The sequence below is a fragment of the Larus michahellis genome, chromosome 1 (assembly GCF_964199755.1).
Source record: "Larus michahellis chromosome 1, bLarMic1.1, whole genome shotgun sequence".
Classification (NCBI taxonomy): domain Eukaryota; kingdom Metazoa; phylum Chordata; class Aves; order Charadriiformes; family Laridae; genus Larus; species Larus michahellis.
Window position 1 is genome coordinate 16124884 of NC_133896.1, and position 20785 is coordinate 16145668.

General features: G+C 38.4%; 1 protein-coding gene across 1 annotated transcript in view; it reads right to left on the bottom strand.

The window, feature by feature from the left end:
• The window catches only part of COG5 (component of oligomeric golgi complex 5), a 192520-nt gene that overhangs the window by 46690 nt on the left and 125045 nt on the right, over positions 1–20785 (bottom strand). Inside the window, exons 11-13 of the mRNA XM_074579552.1 lie at positions 5750–5831; positions 3217–3421; positions 1900–2061 (exon numbers count right to left, since the gene is read on the bottom strand). Of these exons, the coding sequence (XP_074435653.1) occupies positions 1900–2061; positions 3217–3421; positions 5750–5831 (449 nt within the window). The remainder of the gene's footprint in view (positions 1–1899; positions 2062–3216; positions 3422–5749; positions 5832–20785) is intronic.

The following is a 20785-nucleotide window of genomic DNA, read 5'->3' on the forward strand; positions in this document are numbered from 1 at the left end:
AGCACATACAACCAAGTCTTTCTAAGCACTGTAATTCAGTTTACAATTTAACAAGTCATTTGGGAATTTTATGTGCAGTGTTCCTATTCTAGTAAAAATGAGCAAAGTTTAGGAATGACACTTCAGCATGAAATCACTATTAGTAAGCCATTCAAAAATATTGACTGCAATTAACTACATTCAAGCTTTGGCAGCAGCCTTCAAACATTACAGGTGAATACACAGTCATTCAACTCTGGAATTACATGAGCTGTGCAGAAATACCCAGGGGACGCCTTAGCTTGACACAACTAATAAGCTGTGTTTTAGGCAATCCTTTATAGTAACAGAGGCCCCAAAGGAATGACAGGGAACAAATGAAAGAAGGAAAAGACTTCTAAGTCACTTCCAGTATTTCTTGTTCATGGAAGCCCGCAGATGTCCATCAGCTGGGGCTGCATTCATTAACGCTCTACTGAAACAGATAAGCACAAGGATGATCATACTTCTAGAGATGAGATTAACCTCTCCCAAGAAATGGAGAGACACTAGGCATCCTGACATAGGAATAACCTTCCCCAAGAACTCTGCGGGGCCCCAAACATCATTAGCAAAAATTCAGATGAAATTCCTTAATTTTCATTTGTTTTCCCTTCTCCTCTGCAAGGAGCACAATAGTATCAATAACGACACCAACAGGCGTGTTCTGAGCATCTGTAACTCCCAGTCACAAGTACAGTGTCAGTATTTGATATTACTCCCATACACTTACTATGAATACTGCCCATCATTTTCAGACTGTATTAAACAGAGTAGTCATTACCAAAACCTTATGAGGGAAAATATACCATTGGTAATTCAAGCAAGTCCTTTTACAAATTCTACTTGGAATAGTTGTCTTTATCTATTATCTTGCTGTTTTGCTCTTACTGAATATTTACATCAGGTGTTATCACTTGCAGTCAAGCAGCTATCATCTTCCCTTTGACATAGTCAAAGAAGATATCAGACATTCACAATATGTGGGAAGTTTCTCTTCCTGATGTTTTATAAGTTTAAAGAGTAAAACTTAAATTAAAAAGTCAGTTATTCCAGAAAAACAAAATACAGAAAATAAATAATAAATAATAAAATTTAAAATAAATTATAAATAATAATAAAGGGGAGATTATCCCACTGTATTCAGCATTGGTGCCATCTCACCTCGAGTACTGTGTGCAGTTTTGAGCACCACAGTTTAAGAAGGATGTGAAGGTCCTTGAATGCACCCAGAGGGCAACAAAGCTGGTGAAAGGGCTGGGAGGGATGTCCTGTGAGGGGCAGCTAAGGACTTTGGGCTTGGCTAGTTTGAAGAAAAGGAGACTGAGGGGCGACCTCATTGCACTCTACAGCTTCCTGAGGAGAGGAAGTGGAGAGGGAGGTGCTGAGCTCTTCTCCCTGGTGTTCAGTGATAGGATACATGGGAGTGGTTCAAAGCTGTGCCAGGGGAGGTTTAGAGTGGACATTAGGAAGCATTTCTTTACCAAGAGGGTGGTCAAAGACTGGAACAGGCCTCCTAGAGAGATGGTCAATGCCCCAGGCCTGTCAGTGTTTAAGAGGCATTTGGACAACGCCCTTAATAACATGCTGTAACTTTCAGTCAGCCCTGAAGTGGCCAAGCAGTCGGACTAGATGATCATTGTGGGTCTGTTCCAACTGAAATATTCTATTCTATTCTATTCTATTCTATTCTATTCTATTCTATTCTATTCTATTCTATTCTATTCTATTCTAAATCCTGACTTAATTTTTACACTAACAAGTTTTATAACTAAAGAGTAATCAACCTTTTACTACTAAGGAAGTCTCATTTCTAAAATTCTAACTTATGAGAAAATATATGTTGAAGATTAAATTTTGCAATGTATTATATGTGCATACCTGGCTATAGTTTTAATGATGCTGTCAAGTTCATCAGAAGAAGGAGGATTCCGACCTCCAGGAGGGAAGACAAGATTGATGGGGTCAAAGAGCCGAGACAAAGATTTTGACAAATAAGCAGCTTCATATTGTTGCAGTGAATCTTTCAAAGCCTTTTCTGGACTGTTGGTATAAGACAAAATTACTACATTTAAAATTAAAATACACAATAGCATTGAATCTTTCCAGACCACACAAACTTCACAGTATTGAACCTGGTTTTTCTTTCTGTTCTTTAAACATAGGCACTTGAAAAGATTTTAATAGTGTGTAACACCTTGCTTTTAACCTGAACCATTTAACTAACTAGACAGGGAGCCACACTCTGTAGTTCAATACAGTTCTTACCACTTTCTGTAAGACCTACGTGGAATCCCTAATTCAAGGTGTTCTTGAGACAAACAGTGCTAAAAACATCTGCAAAATATCAGCAAGATACCCAGAACTGCAATGAAAGACCTTTTCGTATGCACATATTTCATTAGCAGATAGCTTGTACTCAATGATACATCAAAAAAAAATAATTATCTCCTAGTATATGTATGTGTATAGAAAGCTTCAAATAGAAAAACTGTTCTTAAATTTGCCTTTAATAAACTTCAATCTTTAGTATTTCTATTTGTGAAAATGAGTAAACAGCAGCTCTCAAACATTTTACCTCACTGCCAGAAGTCTGGTGAACTTTTTACTTTGCTTTCATTGAAGTCAGTGGTAAGTCTCCCACTGGCTGCTCAGGGACATATTTAAGCCAATACAAATATCACACAAAATATTCATTTTATCTTACATAAGTCTAGAAGTCCTAATAGACTTGATGAGCCTGTTTCAGTTTGATCTTTCTGATATCTACCACTCAGATCATGTTTATTCTACAATGTATAAACATAAAAACTATGAATCATAACAAACTGAGCATTTGTCACACTCCAACGATGTGGTATCCTTAAGAGAAAACTACTTCTGTAATTGCAACACATATAAAACTGAATTTTCATCATTCTGCTTTTTTTTTTCACCCCGAGAGACAAAAAGATAAAGCTAGATCCAAAGCCAGGGACTTTGTGAAAGACAAGACAATCCAACACAGTTAATTATATAACCTAATGAAAATCCTACAGCTCTAAAATAGTATTAAATCAATAATCGCAAGAGGAAAAAAAAGCCTTAAAAATTTTCCCACTCTGATAATTTGAATAATGTTAAGTTCTTAAAAATATTCTGTTTTCTTGCAGGGTGCAAAGCTTTACATTTTATTGCCTTACAGTTCATAATACATACTCATAATCTTGGGGTTTTTGCATGAATATGTCCTGTATATCTTCTTCCATTTGTTGCAGTTCAGCAAAGAGATCAGTATTTCCACTTGTGTTAAAATTCCTCTGAATATTTTGACTATATTGCTGCAGGCGCTTCCACAAGTCATTATAAAGCCTCAGTAATTTAGGGTATTCTCCTTCAAATGCTTGTTTCAAAAACATAGAGGCTGCAAAATAAAGCAGTAAGCAATACGCATAGCTGAGTTCAAACTAATTATTGATTCATATAAACAACCTGTATCCTTGCATTTATATCAATGAATGATATACAATGTTATCCTATATTTAATATTAATAACTTAATATTTATAATTAATTTCAAAGTGGTATGAGCTATCACATTAAATGCAGCTGACAAAGGTATGTATCTAAAGCACCGGCATAAAATCCATATTTGGGAGACTGGACATGGAAAACTTACTTTGTACAATAAAGATACTAATCACGGTCATGGTATCAAACTTAATTATTAGTGTTATTGTTCATTTAAGTCCGAAGTGTGATTAGAACTCTCTAAATCTAGAGATTTTCTAACAATAGCTTGATGGGAGAAAAGCATGGGGCTGTGCAACTTTTGAGATACCCATGTAAAATAAAGATGAGCAAAAGTCTAAAGAAATCTCATGAGGGAAGCATATGCTTTTACACACACTTCTTGAAACAAGGTACCTAAAATGCAATCCCTAAACTTGTCAAAGAATGACAAAGCCAGCAGAAAAATCAGCATTATTTTCAGCCTTGAAAAGCTTGCCACAAGTAACAGGAAATGAAACAAATGTACAACTGTTTTAGCAACTGATGTTAATCTTGATCTAACATCACTCATGCTTTATGGATTTCCCATTACATTAGGAGATTAACACTGTTCTATTCATTCATAGGTTTTTCAGGTTCCAGACATCTATCCCATTTCACCTAGCCTATCCTTTCAACTCAAATGTATTCTAATTTTGAATACTGGAGGCTTCACATTTATTATCAAACACAGAGCTATTTGAGGTCACAAAGCCATGTTTCTGAAGACTGTCCCAACCACACAAACGCAGACCGTGATCTATGATCAAACTCTGTAAACTGCCATGAATTCCTATTTTTACACTGTTTTTCTGGTATTATCTAGTTTTCCTCTGATCTATATGATCCAGAGGTCTGTGACTGATGTCACTGGATTCAGTAACTTAGAATGTATATGTTAAAATGAACATTCTCATACAAATGCATCACTGAAAAAATTAAGAAGTCTACTCAGTGTAAGCATTGTTTCCCACAAACTCGGCTGTAGCAAAGAAAAACATCATCCACAGTTCAAAAATCCAACCGCTCCCTCTAAACGTCTATATAAAAAGCATGATTAAAAATCATACGTAATAAAATATTTTTGAGTAGCTGTCAGACAAAGTACTGCTGACAAAATGCAAGAGTTCCTTTACTTCTGAAATGTTGATTGATCCCATTAACTGATGTCACAATTTTATAATTTTAATACTGAGTGCTGAAAACAGGTAGCACATGTTGGGTTTTGAACATATGAGATTTCGGGTACGTACATACTGCTGTTAAAGTAATGCTTAAGGCAAACAGTAAAATTAATATGTTTTAACACAAGATGAATATATTTTCTTTTGGGATCATCTAGTTACTTAGCAACCGCTGAACATGAATCTACCAGCTAGTTCCTCAAAATTATATTGCTGCTACAAAGCCTGGAAGGACCAAATTTTGAAGGGCCAATGCAATAGCTGAGATCACAAAGATACATGCAAATCTTGTGCGCTTTATCTGTATGTGCAAAAGATTAACTATACACACTGTATACAAACATGGAAGATATATTTATGAAAGCACCAAAGTCATCTGGGTTTATGACCCAACTGCATGCTGCATTAACATGCGTCAGCAATAGTACTGTCTTATGTTTATACATGATTTTTATTTAATATCCCTTGATTGTATCTGCTATTTATTTATTACATATGTACTGAATATTGTGTATGGTCAGAACACCAGCTATTTATCTATATTTAGACATGATAACATTTTGAGGAAACTCAATTCCTATTTATAAAGGTATCAAAAAATAACTAAAATTGGATTTTTACAACTGATCAGTGTTTAACAAGAAAAGACTGTTAAGAACTCCTCTTTAAAATCAAATTACTATTTTTGAATTTGGCAAACCCATTCACTTTGGAAAGTATACTGTACCATTCCAAACATTTTTACCTCCACATACAATTGCAAAAAATATGGTTTTGTTATTAGATAATGACTAATTAATGAAGCAGAAATATTATTTTTTTTTTAAATTCAACTATAGTTTTTGAGGATCACCCTGTTTGGTTACAAACCCAAGAAGTTTAAAATTCACAGACCCCACACTGAGTGAACCACTGGTACAGTTCTAGTAGAGCAGATAATGAGCAAAGGCCTTATTGAAATGGGAGATTCAAAATAACTACAGAACACATTACAAATCATTTATACTGAATACTTACACTCTGTTGCTGACTGAAAATGAGAGGAAAGTGTGTGAGTTACTGCAGTCCAGAATTTGTACAAAATATCAGACTGTCCATCCTGATAGAAAGGGACAAAAGAAATACAAGTTTCAAAACATACTCTTTTCAAAGAATCTTAAACAATGCAAATGCTCCCAGTCAAAGCTATTCTACCGTCACTGAGAATAAAAATTAACTAAAAGAAATCTGAAAAGTTTTACTTGAGTTTAAAGCTAGGAAAAATACTGGAGAAAACAAAAATAAAAGCTACAGTCTTCTCTCAAACGGAAAATTTTCCTTCAGGTCTGAGAGAAACGGTCCCAGCTCTCTAGGGGCACGAGCGTCGACCGAAGCAGTACTCCTCAGGAGCTGTGTTAGAATATCTCATTGCAGTGACCTTCTCGTTCCGTGGGGGTCCTCGTGATGGCTACATCACAGCAATTACTGTTACTGCCATTACAACATGCCTGCAAACACCGACCGGGGAGCAAAAGCACTGCACGCTGCTCTGCCTCACAGAGAACAGCTTCCTGTTTCTAAAATCATAAAACACACGAAAATACAGTGAGCCTCACTGTTGACTCTTCACCACCTTGTGTCAAGAGGGCTTGCTGTCAGAAGTGGGAACAAGGTAGCACATTCTTGCAAAATGGACGTACAAGAAATAACAGCCTGTTTCCTTACTGCCTCCAAGACCTTGCACTTAACGCTCAAGCATTAAAGCACGATTTTGTTTTCTCTCTTTTGCTTTCTTCCTGTCTGTGTGTTTGAGGCAGAAAAAATTACAAGAGATGACAATGGTTATCCTGCCCTGCCCACCATTTAGAGAGTTGGAAGGACGTCCAGTGTTTTCATGGGAAGGGGAAGCTCACTCTGGACAGAATGAATTTCTTCATCAAATGGTATACATGTAATGTATCAACCCTACTGTATAAATTAACCAGTTTGACCACATCGCTATACTAAGGATAATCAGGAAAAAGTGCTCATAATGAAAAAGTGAAACAGCCAGCGGGGATGACAAATGTCAGCAATTCTTATGCTGGCACCTGGCTGTTTCTGTCCTGACTCTGAAACATCCAAGGTTTTAAATCAAAGCACAACATTCCCAGCTAAAGACGGGTTTAAGCAAAGGGCTCAACACTGAAATCGCTGTCAGAGGGATGCGTTTTCTCTGCTTTCCTTTTGGCACTGCCAGTGACTTCACTACGAGAAAAATGGAAACAAAAACAAAAACAAACAAACAACCCCAAAGAACCGTAGTTCTCGTTAATAACACAAGCTCTTTTAAAGTGTCGGTTCAACTTCTGCACTGATGAGCACCACAAAAAGGAGGAGACTAGCTATCAAATATCAAAAAAATCCAGCTACTCCAAACTGAATTGCTACTTAAGATGATAAAGGAAGAAAGAGTGCACTTTATTCACTTGCATTGGCATTAACACACAAAGCAATGAAGTTGTCTAGAATGTCATCCATTAACAGGGTACCACTGCATCCCACTTGAAGATCTGGCCATTGAAAGACTGCAAGTTCAAGCTCAAGTCTCAGTTCCAAAACTTTCACCTTAAAGAACTGATATAAAACCTGAAAATCAGTCAAAGGTACACTGAGACATCTAACAATAAAATAAAATAATAATAAAAAACGATTACCAGATAGGATGCTTTCACATATTCTGAGATTAGATGAGGAATTCATCCAACCCTACCCTTTATCTCTAAATATATTCAAAGAAAGATAAAATCTCTGGGTCATGTGTTAAGAACTGAGAGAATCTTTTATGCTGTTGGACTCGTAAAATGTATGAGAATTAACATAGAAAACTAAAACTGGGATGATGGAATCTCATTTTTGACTGCTTGAGGCCACTGATGGATTTAGAAACCGAAGTAACCAATAGCTATGATTGTATTTTCTGTAAAATTGTACTTGATTTTCATAAATGGGCAATGTAAAATTATAATATTAGACAATGATTCAGAAGGTGCACTGCATAAAATACATCTGTGCTTTTTGTAAATTTATTACTATAGCATCAATGTGAAATTACTCAGTTCCTCATTTCACAGTTTCACATTTAAAACATGAAAATTACTATAAAACGAATGACCTTTCACATCGACTATAGAGTAAATTAATTAGCTTTCATATTCTCTATCCCAACCTGGAACAACGTTTGCCTATTCAGCATGGTAACTCAATTCAATTTCTAAATAATCTAATGGAGGTGGAAAAATACTTACAGAGCACTTTCAAAACAACTTTTTGTTTCATTACTGTTATCATCATCTACACCTCTGCCATAGTCTCAGCAGAAAATTCAATGATTAAAGGGTCTTGAAAACAAACTTGCCTGTAGTCCCTCCACATCAACATTTCTATCTTAACTGTCAGATTCAACATGGGGACAAATAAAAGTAACATATGTGTGATGACATTTAATGTTTTTGTGAAAATACGTAACTTTTGTGTGTACCTCTATGTACACATATATAATATAAAGTCAGATATATATACATATGTACTCATATAAATATTTGCATAGTAGCCACAGCTGTACCAATTAAGCCTCTGCCCATTAGCTTCAGTCTTCTGACTTGGGGAAATGGTGGTCATTAACTGTATCAGAATTTTATAGTGAAGAAGGTCTCAGCTAACCAACTGTATTACGTATGAGGAGAAACCGAGGGGAAAAGCTACATGGAAAATTCAAATAACATTTCATACTGATCGACTACTCAGTCAAAAAGTGTTTAGGGGAAAAAATGATTAATGGCCCAGTTTTGGACCAACTAAAACCACTATCTGTGGAGTCATTCTTGGTTGCTTCTGTAATTCAAGACAAGGTATTTCACTTTGTCCAGCACTGAGATGCAGTCACTCTGGAGGTGAAAAATAGCTGCTGATTAATAGCTCACAAAAGACCATGTAAGAGTCTGTGGCAGGAACTAGAGAATACTGTTGCCTACGCATACACCAGGGGGTATTTAAGTGGGTGGACTGTAGCTACCAAAATTGGAATACAGCACGGCATTAGCATTAGATACTCCTGCTGGAGTAAGAAGTGACATATGCAACCATGAGCATCCAGAAATCATTTATTTATTTTGTTTAAACCTGTAATTTCTTTTGCTTACACATTAACTCAATATATTATTTTCTTAAGTACTTTTAAGTATCTCACTGCTTATTTTTTAAGTAACGTATTCTAATAGACTACACCTGTAGAGCCCAATTGAGATTATAATTTAACTATTTAAAATACAACGTGCAATTCCATTTGACAATAATCAATACTAGAAAATGACATAAGAAAGGGTAGCAAAAGGAGTTTTTTTTTCCAGCTTAGCAGGAAATTAAAGGAATGTCCCTCTCCTTGTACTGGACAACTTTTTCAAGGACTTCAGAAGATAGACAGGATGAAGGTGGAAGAGGAAACAGCAGTACTGCTTGCCTGAAATGTACACAGCAAATCTACGGGCTCACCTTACTGTGATGGCAAGTTTATAAGCCTTCCCCTACACTTCATATAGCATTGTGAGCAACAACCCACTGTATCAGAAAGTAACTGCTCTTTTGGGTCTTTCACTTTCAGAAAATGTCATCTAGCTAAAATTGCATTGCTGTCACCTTCCCATCTGTAGCGTGTAAGTAATGAATTTGGTCCCCTACACTTCCACCAAATATCCTCACTGGCAATGTATGGGAGCACTGGGTACATCCACGTTATTGATTCAATGTGTAGAAGGGATTCTTTTTGGTGCAAATCTGTCTTATGCCTATTCTTGTCTTGCGGTAAACACTGAAGTGTGCTAGCAGACTAACTTCTACTATTCAAAGAATACAAAACCCCATCATTAGCTTAAAAAGAACAACTTTGCAATTAAACAGCTTTTTGCAGCATATCATTGTATTTTTGTAACTGAACCCACAAGGATGTACTAATATTTTTATCAATTAATATTCTGAGACTTTAAATTGGGAGTTTTCCATTTCTCTTGCTTCTGAAAATGAAATAAATTTGAAAGATGTTAAATTACTTACACCCTCTCCAAAATAAAAATGCTTGCTTTGAAATCTAGTCACAAGCAGATTAACATCTTGTGATACAATCCCTTGTAGCAGGAGCAGCTGACAAGATGAGTAATGAACTGCATCCGATTATCTTTTCAGCTCTGTGGCAATCATTTTCCAACAGCTTCCTATTCCACAACCAACAACACTGGAAAAAGGTCACCATTCTGTCATATTTCCCCCCCATCAGCGTACATGTTTAATAACACAGAGAACACATAAACCTTTGGAAGTTAAGAGATCTGGTTGCATTACTGTTATCTGGAGCAAAACTGTTTCAGGTGCATATTGCAAATATAGAAATCCCACATAAAACATCCATACATCATTTACAGTCTCTCAGAAGGAAATCATAGCACTTTAGCATACAACAGAGTGCGATTTCCTCTTTTCCTGCAATACGTTCGTTCTTCAACAAAAGAACCTTAACTGTAATTGATGGTATCTAAAACTCAGGACAGGCAAGATTCAGGTTGACATACACATATTTTCCTCGTTATAGAATATAACTGAATTAAATCTATGAATATTAATTGCAAGCAACTGTAGGACTATAATGGCAAAACGGGATTTTCCCCCCAAAGCAGATCCATTTAACTCAGCGTTTTTGAAGTGACGGTACTATCTGTTTGCAGCTTTATTTTGATCTCACAGCAGAGAAAATCTGCACATAAATCATACTTTGCACCACTACAAAATGGTTGCGAGGTTAAGATCAGCCACAGAACTGACCATTTTTTCATTAAAATCTGCTGTGAAAATGCTTCTATACCTAAACTACACTTACATAAACTTAATAATCTACCAACCCAAACTGGGAACTAAAGATATTATCGCTGCTGTTCCTGCACCCAGTGACCACCTTATTCCCCAGAACTGCTACAGCTGAGCAGGCACTCAGACCATTTAGTAGCATCTCTGCAACCCCTCGGGCAGTGCAAGACCGCTTTCATCTGTCTTCCTCTTGTCCATTCTTTGCTGTCAGAAACAAAACTGAGCAACTGCCCAGTAGCATAAACCAGGGCAAACCCTCTGCTTTTCTGACCTGCTGGCCAGCTGGCCAGAACCGGGGGAACAGAAAGATGCTTTCAAAACACATACGGACCACAAGCACTTAGCTACTTCTGAAAATGTTATTCCTAGAGAATCCACTTGCATCTGTGTAGAGTAAAATAGAAAAACACAACAATCAGATTCCAGTCTGGCCCATTCGCAACAATTTTACCCTTTTTCATACTGTTCAAAAATTCTGTACTCAGTCACACATACTATTCACATAGGAATTACTTGCTCATGGAAATTTTACACATAAATAAGACAAAATATATCCAGCAGGCTAGACCACAAATGGCAATGAATTTTTTCAACAGTAGGGCTCACTTTATTGTGTACATGAAGTGGACAAAGAGCACTAGTGTAAGCCATAATTCAACAAAGTTTACCCTTATTAGAATAACAGATGCAGGCAGTCTGTTTGACTTCCACGGTATACCTTGTTTATATGAAATTAAGAATGTGCTTAAGTGCTTTGCTGAATCAGGGCCATAATCAACAATCAGCAAAAAATGTTTGTTCACCTTGTATGACTATTTAGTTTCAACTATTAAGTTACTATTGTCAATACTCTGCACAGACAGTGATATCGTGCAAATTCCCCACAACAGAGGATTTTTTAGATAAAACCATTAAGAATGCATGATAATACTGCATAACGACAGTGCCAGAAGACATCTGGACAGTGCTAGTTCATCCTGCTCTCTGTTGCAAACTAATAAAATTGAGTCTTTCACCAATAACACAAGCATAGTAAGATTGAAAACTTAATATTCTAATGGCAAAAATTTAACACTTTTGCTAGTCTGGGACAGAAAAGTTCTACATTTAGTAGATGCCAAATTCAAACCAGCAAACCAGCCTTTTAGGCAGAGATTTTAAGCTGCAAGTCAACAGAATCACAGGATGATTGAGGTTGGAAGGGACCTCTGGAGGTCATCTGATCCAGCTCCCTGCTGAAGCAAGGCCACTTAGACCAGGCTGCCCAGGACTCTGTCAGTGGCTTTTGTATACCTCAAAGGATGGAGACTCCACAACCTCCCTCGGCAACCTATGCCAGCGCTCAGTCCCCCTCACAGTGAAATAGTGTTTCCTGATGTTCAGAGAGAACCTCCTGTGTTTCAGTTTGTGCCCTCCTTTCATTGGACTCTCTCCAGTGTGTCTGCATCTCTCTTTTACTGGGAAGCCCAGAACTCAACACATTACTGCATGCCTCACTGCTGGTGAGGTAAGGGAAGGATCACCTCCTCAACCTGCTGACAATACTTTGCCTAATGCATCCCAGGACACTATTTGCATTCTTTGCTGGCTTATGTTCAACTTGGTGGCCAACAGGACCCCCAGGTCCTTTTCTGCCAAGCTGATTTCCAGCTGCATGGCCACCAGCATGTACTGCTGCCTGGGGTTGTTCCTCACCACATGCAGGACCTTGCACTTCTCCTTGTTGAACATCACGAGGTTCCTGTCAGCCCATTTCTCCAGCCTGTTGAGGTCCCTCCGGATGGCAGCATGGCACTCTGGAGCGTCAGGCACTCCTCTCAGTTTTGTGTCAACAGAAAACTCGCTGAGGGTACCCTCTGCCCCATCATCCAGGTCCTTAATGAAGGCGTTGAACCGGATTGGACCCCATATAGACCCCTGGGGTACACCACTGGCTACTGAACCCAGTGAGATTTTGCGCCACTGACCACCACCCTCTGGGCCTGGTCATTCAGCTGGGTCATTAATGAACAACTGTATTTTCACAAAAAGCTGAGTTTCAGAACTTCAGAAAGAAGGCTGTTATAGCACACAGTGCAACCGACAGAGACTGCAGATTCGACCATCTTCTATGCACTGACTAGTGGCAAGGAAAGGACTCAGATCAGTATTCTTTTATTGGTATGGAATGAACAGGGGAAAAAAACCTTATACTTGCATACTAAAAATTCTTTTTTTCAGTAGTCTTTATATCTTTAGTGCATTGTATTACAGCGTGCATGCAGACTTGTTAACAGTGTGAAGCAACATTATTACTCAGCTGTATAAATGCGAAATTTAGATTAATGTTGCCTGTTTACAGGATTACAAGATTATCTTTGACAGAAAAAAACAACAGGGTGACAGAATCCATGTGCTAAAACCCTTCCCACTTACTCACATGAAAGTGACTTGATTTCACAGTTCAAAAAGTATAACCCATTTTCACTAATAGCTACTAGTAAGTAATAAACCACTGAACAATAGTGAGCTGAGTACCAGTACCACAAGAGCAAAGATATTTGAAGATCTGTATTCACTGTTACTCTACAATAATATTAATGCTGCAGCCTGGAAAACTGTCAAGTATCCTCAAACATAAAAACAGAACAACTTACCTCATTTTTAAAAAACATAACAAACTACTAATTGACTTTGCTATTAGTGAAATGAAATCTCTTGAGCTCTGTTCTTAATATAAGTATTTAGTATCTGACATTAAATCTAAATTCAAGGAATGAGAATTAAAGTACCCCCATTGTTCAGTATTAGAAAAGAAAGCAAGAAGATGCTGAAAAGACATATATTTATTTTTACAAATGTCTCTATTTCCTCCACACTGTAAATTTAGAACTTAATGAGTATAATTTCCCATCTGTGAATTATCATATTTGTGTGTGTCTAAAATAGCTATTCTAACATTCAAATAATACATCTGACCCACTGATTCTAAACTGGCTCCCACTTCATGACAATCACTTCCAACTTATTTTTCCCTGTAGAAATTTTGATACTTTGAGTAGAATGTGAAAAACATCTTTATTGTGAAGCCTCTTTGAAATGTAAAGCAATATAGTGAATATTACCATGCAGCTAGTTGCTGCAGGCTCCTGAAATCAGGCTTTGCATACTAATACATACAGTGTTTTCTATCTGTAATCAAAGGCTCCACCATAAAGAAATACGGGACTTGAGAATGTTGCTCTAAAAACAGCAGACATTTAAAGGAGAGCCTAAATATTTTTTCCACCAATAAAGCAACAATGCAAATGATTTAACAATTTTGTAGGGCAAGATCTTATGGGACAGAAATAAGGAAATCTATTTGCACTATTTCTATAGCAACATAATTGCCAAATGTTAGACTGTGAACAAAAAGCCATCATCCTCAGTGGTGCAATTAATCAGTAAAGAAACAGACAAATTCTGAATGTGTTTTCAACAAGCCTTTTCTATTTTCTCAAAGTAGTCGAGATTAAATTTTTAAAAAGAACCGTGAATTAAATTTCTAATGGTGACTACATTATACATTGCAGGTGAACAGATGTCAATAAATGACACCGTGATTTTAAAAATGACCTTGATTTTGTTGTTTTACTGCAGGGCATGGAATTTCATTACACTGAGTTGATCAGTTTATACACAAGGTGTAATAGTTTCTAGACTTCCAGCAGTAGTGCAACATTTTAAAAAGGTCTCTTTATGCAGCTGGCAAAAGAAACAAAACCTGTTTTTTTTTTTTCAAAAATATAACCTTCTTAACTAGAAAATAAAGTTAAGACTGTGCATTTTCCCTATTAGAATATTAGAATTCTTAAGTGATTCCTCAGAAAAAATAATCTGTAAGGAACAAAAATACTTAGGTCTTAAACACCATCCTGTATCTTCAAAACTACTTAAAACATTAATTAATCCTCCCATATTCCTGCAAGATATGCATCAACTGCAAGTAAATGAACTTAGTGTTTCCAAAAGCCAGTAACTACCCAAGGGACCCGACAGCTTTCTTCTATCCAGAGAACTGATTTAGTATGTACAGCAGCAATTTGAACTACGCTTTCACCTTGACTACTCCACACCCCATCCAAGGATGAAATGGTGGTTTGTTACCACGTCCACCCAGCCTGTAGTTTTTCAGGTAAGACTGACAAGAACAATGATAAAAGGTGGCACTTCTGGTAAATGCATTTCTTTTCGAATAGCAAGCTGACTGAAAACCAACTGACTTAATAATTTTTTCCATCATCACTGAACTGCAATTTGCACAAACCTTAGCAAACCAGAAGTGAAAAAGAACAAAGTTCATTATAACATACTAACCCACACAGTCTCCACACCATGCTTTTTATTTATGGCTGAAAATTTCTGTCAGAGAAACAGAATTAAAGTTCTAGAGAAAATGCAGTGTCATTAGAAAACCACTGCACAGACTCTGATCCTCCCGTTTGAATTAGAACTAAACTACTTTTAGCATAGCTCTCTGGACACACTGATACATCCAAAACTAGAATTAGGGCCTTTAAATGCTAAGACCTTTTTGGTTTTTTAAGAGAGGCCTCAAAAATCTCGCAACTGAATTCAGCGGGACAATTTGCAGGTTTGAAATAAAGAGCATCTTCAGTGTTTTGGGGATCAAAAACCTGCTTATTGACCTGTGCTTAGATCTCCACAAAGTACCTTGTTATTGCTTAAATAATAAACAGTAGAAATGATGTGCAAGTAATCCAATTCTGCTTCTACAAAAAAATACTGGAAAATAAATCACATACTTGTCATAACAGGTGAAAAACAGATTATTTTCTGAACTCACATAAAGCAGTAATTAGATTATTTTTCAGTTTTTTCCGCTTGGGATTATTTTTTAATTGGGTCAACTGGATGTGAATATGTGAGGTTAGACGTGAATAATTTCAAAGCAGCAACATTTTTTAACAAGTTTGGACGGGGAGGAGAAATGAGAAGGTGAAATGTAAGTACACTTTGGGCAATAAACATTGATATTTTCAATTTATTTTCTTTATCTTATGTAATGATGAGGACATTTCCTTCTGTATCGTTAACACCTCATGTTGCCAGTGTTGACAACTCAGGAAAATAGCCTGCTTACTCAACAAACGTTCATCAGGAGAGGCAATGATAAGAGCCCTCCACGAAGTACATAATAACACTCCCTACAACTCTCAGCTCACTTTTTTTATCCAGAGGCTTACGTAAATGACAGCGTTTGCAGTGTGCCTTGGCTGCTAACAAGCGGGACACTAGCAGATCAAAGGCGATCAAGGGCAGATCTGCCCTCTCACAGGGAGCACCCTCCTGCCCAGCGGGGAGACCCCAGCTCACCCTGTCCATTGACCACCCCAGAACCCCCTACAAAATGATCTGCTGCTTTTCAGGCTGCTTCTCACTTGGCAGAACTGTTTGATGATGCCTATGTAGGAGTGAAGGACCCAAAATAGATGAGGATCAGAGATCATTTTCAACTCTTTTACAAGGGGCTTAGAGGTACTCTTATCTCTAATTAGGAAGCTGGCTGTCACAGAAAGACATGTTCTGCTGCGACTTACACCGAAGTCAATTGTAGTTTAGGTATTACACCAGCGGAGGCAGGATTAGTCACTACACGTTGAAAGAGAGAAGCAATAAAGCAGAATAAACTGGAGTAACCTATTAGCTCTCTGAAGGTGAATTAAGCAATTGAAAGAAGTGATATAAATAACCAGTCATTAGGTGAACAAAAATATCAATTTTACATTATTCAAATCTTATTTTTAATTTCAATTTTTTCCCTCAACATTATGAAAACAATAACCCTACCTTTTAAAAAATGTATAAAATTGAATTTCTTTGTTTTCCCCAAAACTAGAAATCTGAATTCTGAATTGTTTTGGCCAACTAAAATCATAGAATCACAGAATTGTCAGGGTTGGAAGGGACCTTAAAGATCATCTAGTTCCAACCCCCCTAACATTGGCAGGGACATCTCCCACTAGATCAGGTTGCTCAGAGCCCCATCCAGCCTGGCCTCAAAAACTTCCAGGGATGGGGCTTCCACCACCTCTCTGGGCAACCTGTTCCAGTGTCTCACCACCCTCATGGTGAAGAACTTCTTCCTAACATCCAGTCTGAATCCACCCATCTCTAGTTTTAATCCATTCCCTCTAGTACTACCATTACCCGACATCCTAAAAAGTCCCTCACCAGCTTTCTTGTAGGCCCCCTTAAGATACTGGTAGGCCACTATAAGGTCTCCTCGGAGCCTTCTTTTCTCCAGACTGAACAACCACAACTCTCTCAGTCTGTCCTCATAGGAGAGGTGCTCCAGCCCTCTGATCATCCTCGTGGCCCTTCTCTGGACATGTTCCAGCATGTCTGTATCTCTCTTGTAGTAGGGGCTCCAGAATTGGATGCAGTACTCCAGGTAGAGTCTCACAAGAGTGGAGTAGAGGAGGAGAATCACCTCCCTCGACCTACTGGCCACGCTTCTCCTGATGCAGCCCAGGATACGATTGGCTTTCTGGGCTGCAAGTGTGCACTGATGGCTCATGTTGAGCCTCTCGTCCACCAGCACCCCCAGGTCCTTTTCTTCAGGGCTGCTCTCAAGCCAGTCACTGCCCAGCCTATATCGGTGCTTGGGATTGCCCTGACACAGATGGAGGACCTTGCACTTGGTCTTGTTGAACTTCATGAGGTTGTCATGGGCCTACCTCTCCAGCCTGTCAAGGTCCCTCTGGATGGCAGCCCCTTCCCTCCAGCGTGTCAGCCACCCCACACAGCTTGGTGTTGTCAGCAAACTTGCTGAGCGTGTGCTCTATGCCACTGTGCATGTCGCTGATGAAGATATTAAACAAGACCGGTCCCAGTACTGATCCTTGAGGGACTCCACTTGTCACTGGCCTCCACCTGGACATGGACCCATTGACAGCCACTCTTTGGGTGTGTCCGTCAAGCCAGTTCTTTATCCACTGAATTGTCAATCCATCAATCCCATATTTTATCAGCTTGGAGACCAGGATGTCATGCGGGACAGTGTCAAAGGCTTTGCTCAGGTCCAGGTAAATGACGACAGTTGCTCTCCCCTTGTCTATTGATGTTGTGACCTTCTCATAGAAGGCCACCAGGTTTGTCAGGCACGATTTGCCCTTGGTGAAGCAGTGTTGATTATACCCAATCACCTCTTCATTATTCTTCTGCCTCAGCAGTGCCTCCAGGAGGATCTGCTCCATAATCTTACCAGGCACAGAGGTGAGACTGACTGGCCTATAGTTCCCTGGTTCCTCCTTCTTTCCCTTTTTGAAAATGGGGATTATGTTTCCCCTTTTCCAGTCAGTGGGGACTTCACCAGACTGCCATGACTTTTGGAATATAATAGAGAGCGGTTTAGCAACCTCATCCGCCAGTTCCTTCAGTACCCGTGGATGTATCCCATCGGGTCCCATGGACTTGTTCACTTTCAGGTTCATCAGATGGTCACAAACCTGATCTTCACTTACAATGGGTAGTTCTGTCCAACCCCTGCCATTGTCTTCTGTGACTCGGGGAGTGTGGGTGGAGCCCTTGCCAGTGAAGACTAAGGAAAAGAAGTCGTTGAGAACCTCGGCCTTCTCCATGTCACTTGTCACCAGCTTCCCCATTTCCCTTCTGAGGGGGCCCACATCCTCCCTAGAATTCTTCTTACCATTAATGTACCTATAGAAATTTTTGCTGTTTCCCTTGATCTCCTTGGCTAGATTTAATTCTAACTGAGCTTTAGCTTTTCTCACCAGGTCTCCTGCAGTTCGGACAGCTTCCTTATATGCCCCCCATTCCAGCTGTCTTTTCTTCCCCTCCTTATAAAGTTTCTTTTTGTTGACAGTGTGTCCAGGAGCTCCCTGTTCATCCAGGCAGGTCCCCTAGCATTCTTTCCTGCCTTCCTCTTTGTCGGTATAATTTGCTCCTGGACACGGAGAAGGTGACCCTTGAATACTGACCAGCTGTCCTGGGTCCCCCTTCCCTCTAGAGCTTTGTCCCGCGGCACTTTGGCCAGCAGATCCCTGAAACGACCAAAGTCTGCATGCCTAAAGTCCAGGGTCGTAAGCTTGGAATATATCCTCCTAGTTGCCCTGAGGATCTTAAATTCTATCGCTTCATGGTCACTGCAGCCAAGGTTATCCCTGAGCCTCACGTTGGTCACCAGCCCTTCCCTGTTGGTGAGAACAAGGTCCAGCATAGCACTGTTTCTTGTTGGTTCCTCTACCATTTGGAGGAGGAAGTTGTCATCAATCTAGTCATTAAAGGCCTTTTTTCTTAGAGAAAACCTCAAAAATGTCCATTCAGTTTTATAAGAAATGTATTTCTCCTTTAAATATTTTGTAGATCTTTTTTGGAAATTAAATCTGTAATTTTAATATTTACAGATTAATAATGAATCTATAGTTCATTACTAGTAGGAAATGTAACAGTTTTTACAATGTATTGAGTGCATGATTTCTTTTCAAAATTGCATTCATTTATTCTGAATAAATGGTGGCAAAGGAAAAATATCAAAATCTAGGACTGCAAATTGGTGGAAAAATTCGGAAGTGAATTCTGTAACAGAAACCATAGTGTAGAAAAGATGCAGGTGTTGTCATTGCCCTACTGCTAAACTCCAGTATTTATAGATTTTACTAGTTCTGTGCCTCAGTTTCTCCATCTGCCAGATTTTTGGTTTGTTTCCTTTTTTTTTTTTTTTAAAGAGTGTTTTTGTGAATCCTTTAATTAATTAGTTACTGTTTTTAAAACTACATTTTTGGATACAACATGACACAACACTACTAAATATTATTATGGTAACAGGTAATTAGAAGGCCGGAAAGCACATGTTTGAGATCCTAATATAAAATGAGAAAAAATGCAGGCTGTGCTATCTGTGAAGAGAAAGACACAAAAATCCCCAATGGAAAAAAGAGAATGATAAACAAAAAAAAAAAAGAAAAGGCAAGTAGCTTCCTTGCTATTAAAGGACTTGTGCTTTAAAAAGCCTGGGTCTCCTCCTCTCTTATGCTTCCTAGGATGATACTTGCACTGCAGTAATCAAAACAAGGAAGCAGATGGACAGGCAAAGTGGTACTGCAGCTGCTGCAGAAGATGACTGTAATAATAATGTTGACATCAGTAACAGTAATTAGTGCACAGACTGTAGAGTGTATGATTCGTTTTTCCTATCTTCTGGCGTGGGCATGCTGCCCTAGCGAATGGGTATAACGTTAGTACCTTTAGTTTGTTTGTTCATTTGCTCCATTTATTAATGAAATTGAATACAATAAAGAAAATCCAACTTTTCTTCCTCTCCAGAACACTTGCTGAGGGAAACATATTGTTTCAGTTTAGATAATACAAGATGGAATCTTCATTAGTAAATGGCAAAATACCAATTTCTTCCTTATATCTATTTTCAATGTACACAACAATTCATACTCTCCCATACAGCCATCTGTACATACACTCTTTGAATTTCAGCAGCATGTACTACTTGTCTGGTTTTGCCTAAACAACAGCTTTACTGTTTGGTATGACTTCACCCATCTGCAGGCTGGAGCCACATCTTTTTCAAAGGACGCTAGAACAAATGGTATAACTGTGAGAAGGGCCAAGAAGAACACTTGTGCCACACTGAACCATCTCAGGTAAGAAGAAAGTAAAGTAACAGTGCTGCCAGTGGTACCATGTCATGCTGAGAGAGTTCTGGTAGCATCAGACAAGGATGTACCACTACTCCTTAGCTCCCCCACCGCGAATGACAACTGTCCAGCTTGGTGTTATACAACGCCAAAACACCGGTTGAAAAGCAAACTAATTGGAAGACTGGTAGCTGTGGAGAAACAAATAGATAGATTTTATTTGGGAAATATAGTTTTGTCACTTAGAAGCAATACTGCAGTATGAAGTCAAAGGGAAGGAAGGGTAATTAGAGAGATCAGGGAACATGCTTAGCATATTACAACCCCAAAGCCTTTTGTTTTATTTTCCAGTGAGTTTTTCCTTACTCTGCATCTAGCTTTTATTGAGTTTCATTTATTCTCCAGGATTATAAAAGATTTCCGTTGCCTTTCTTCTATTACCCTCAACAACTGGGAAAACTCCTATCCCCTTTTCAAGTGCTGTTCTACAAAAGGGAAGACTGAAAGTGAGAAGCACAGGCTCAGG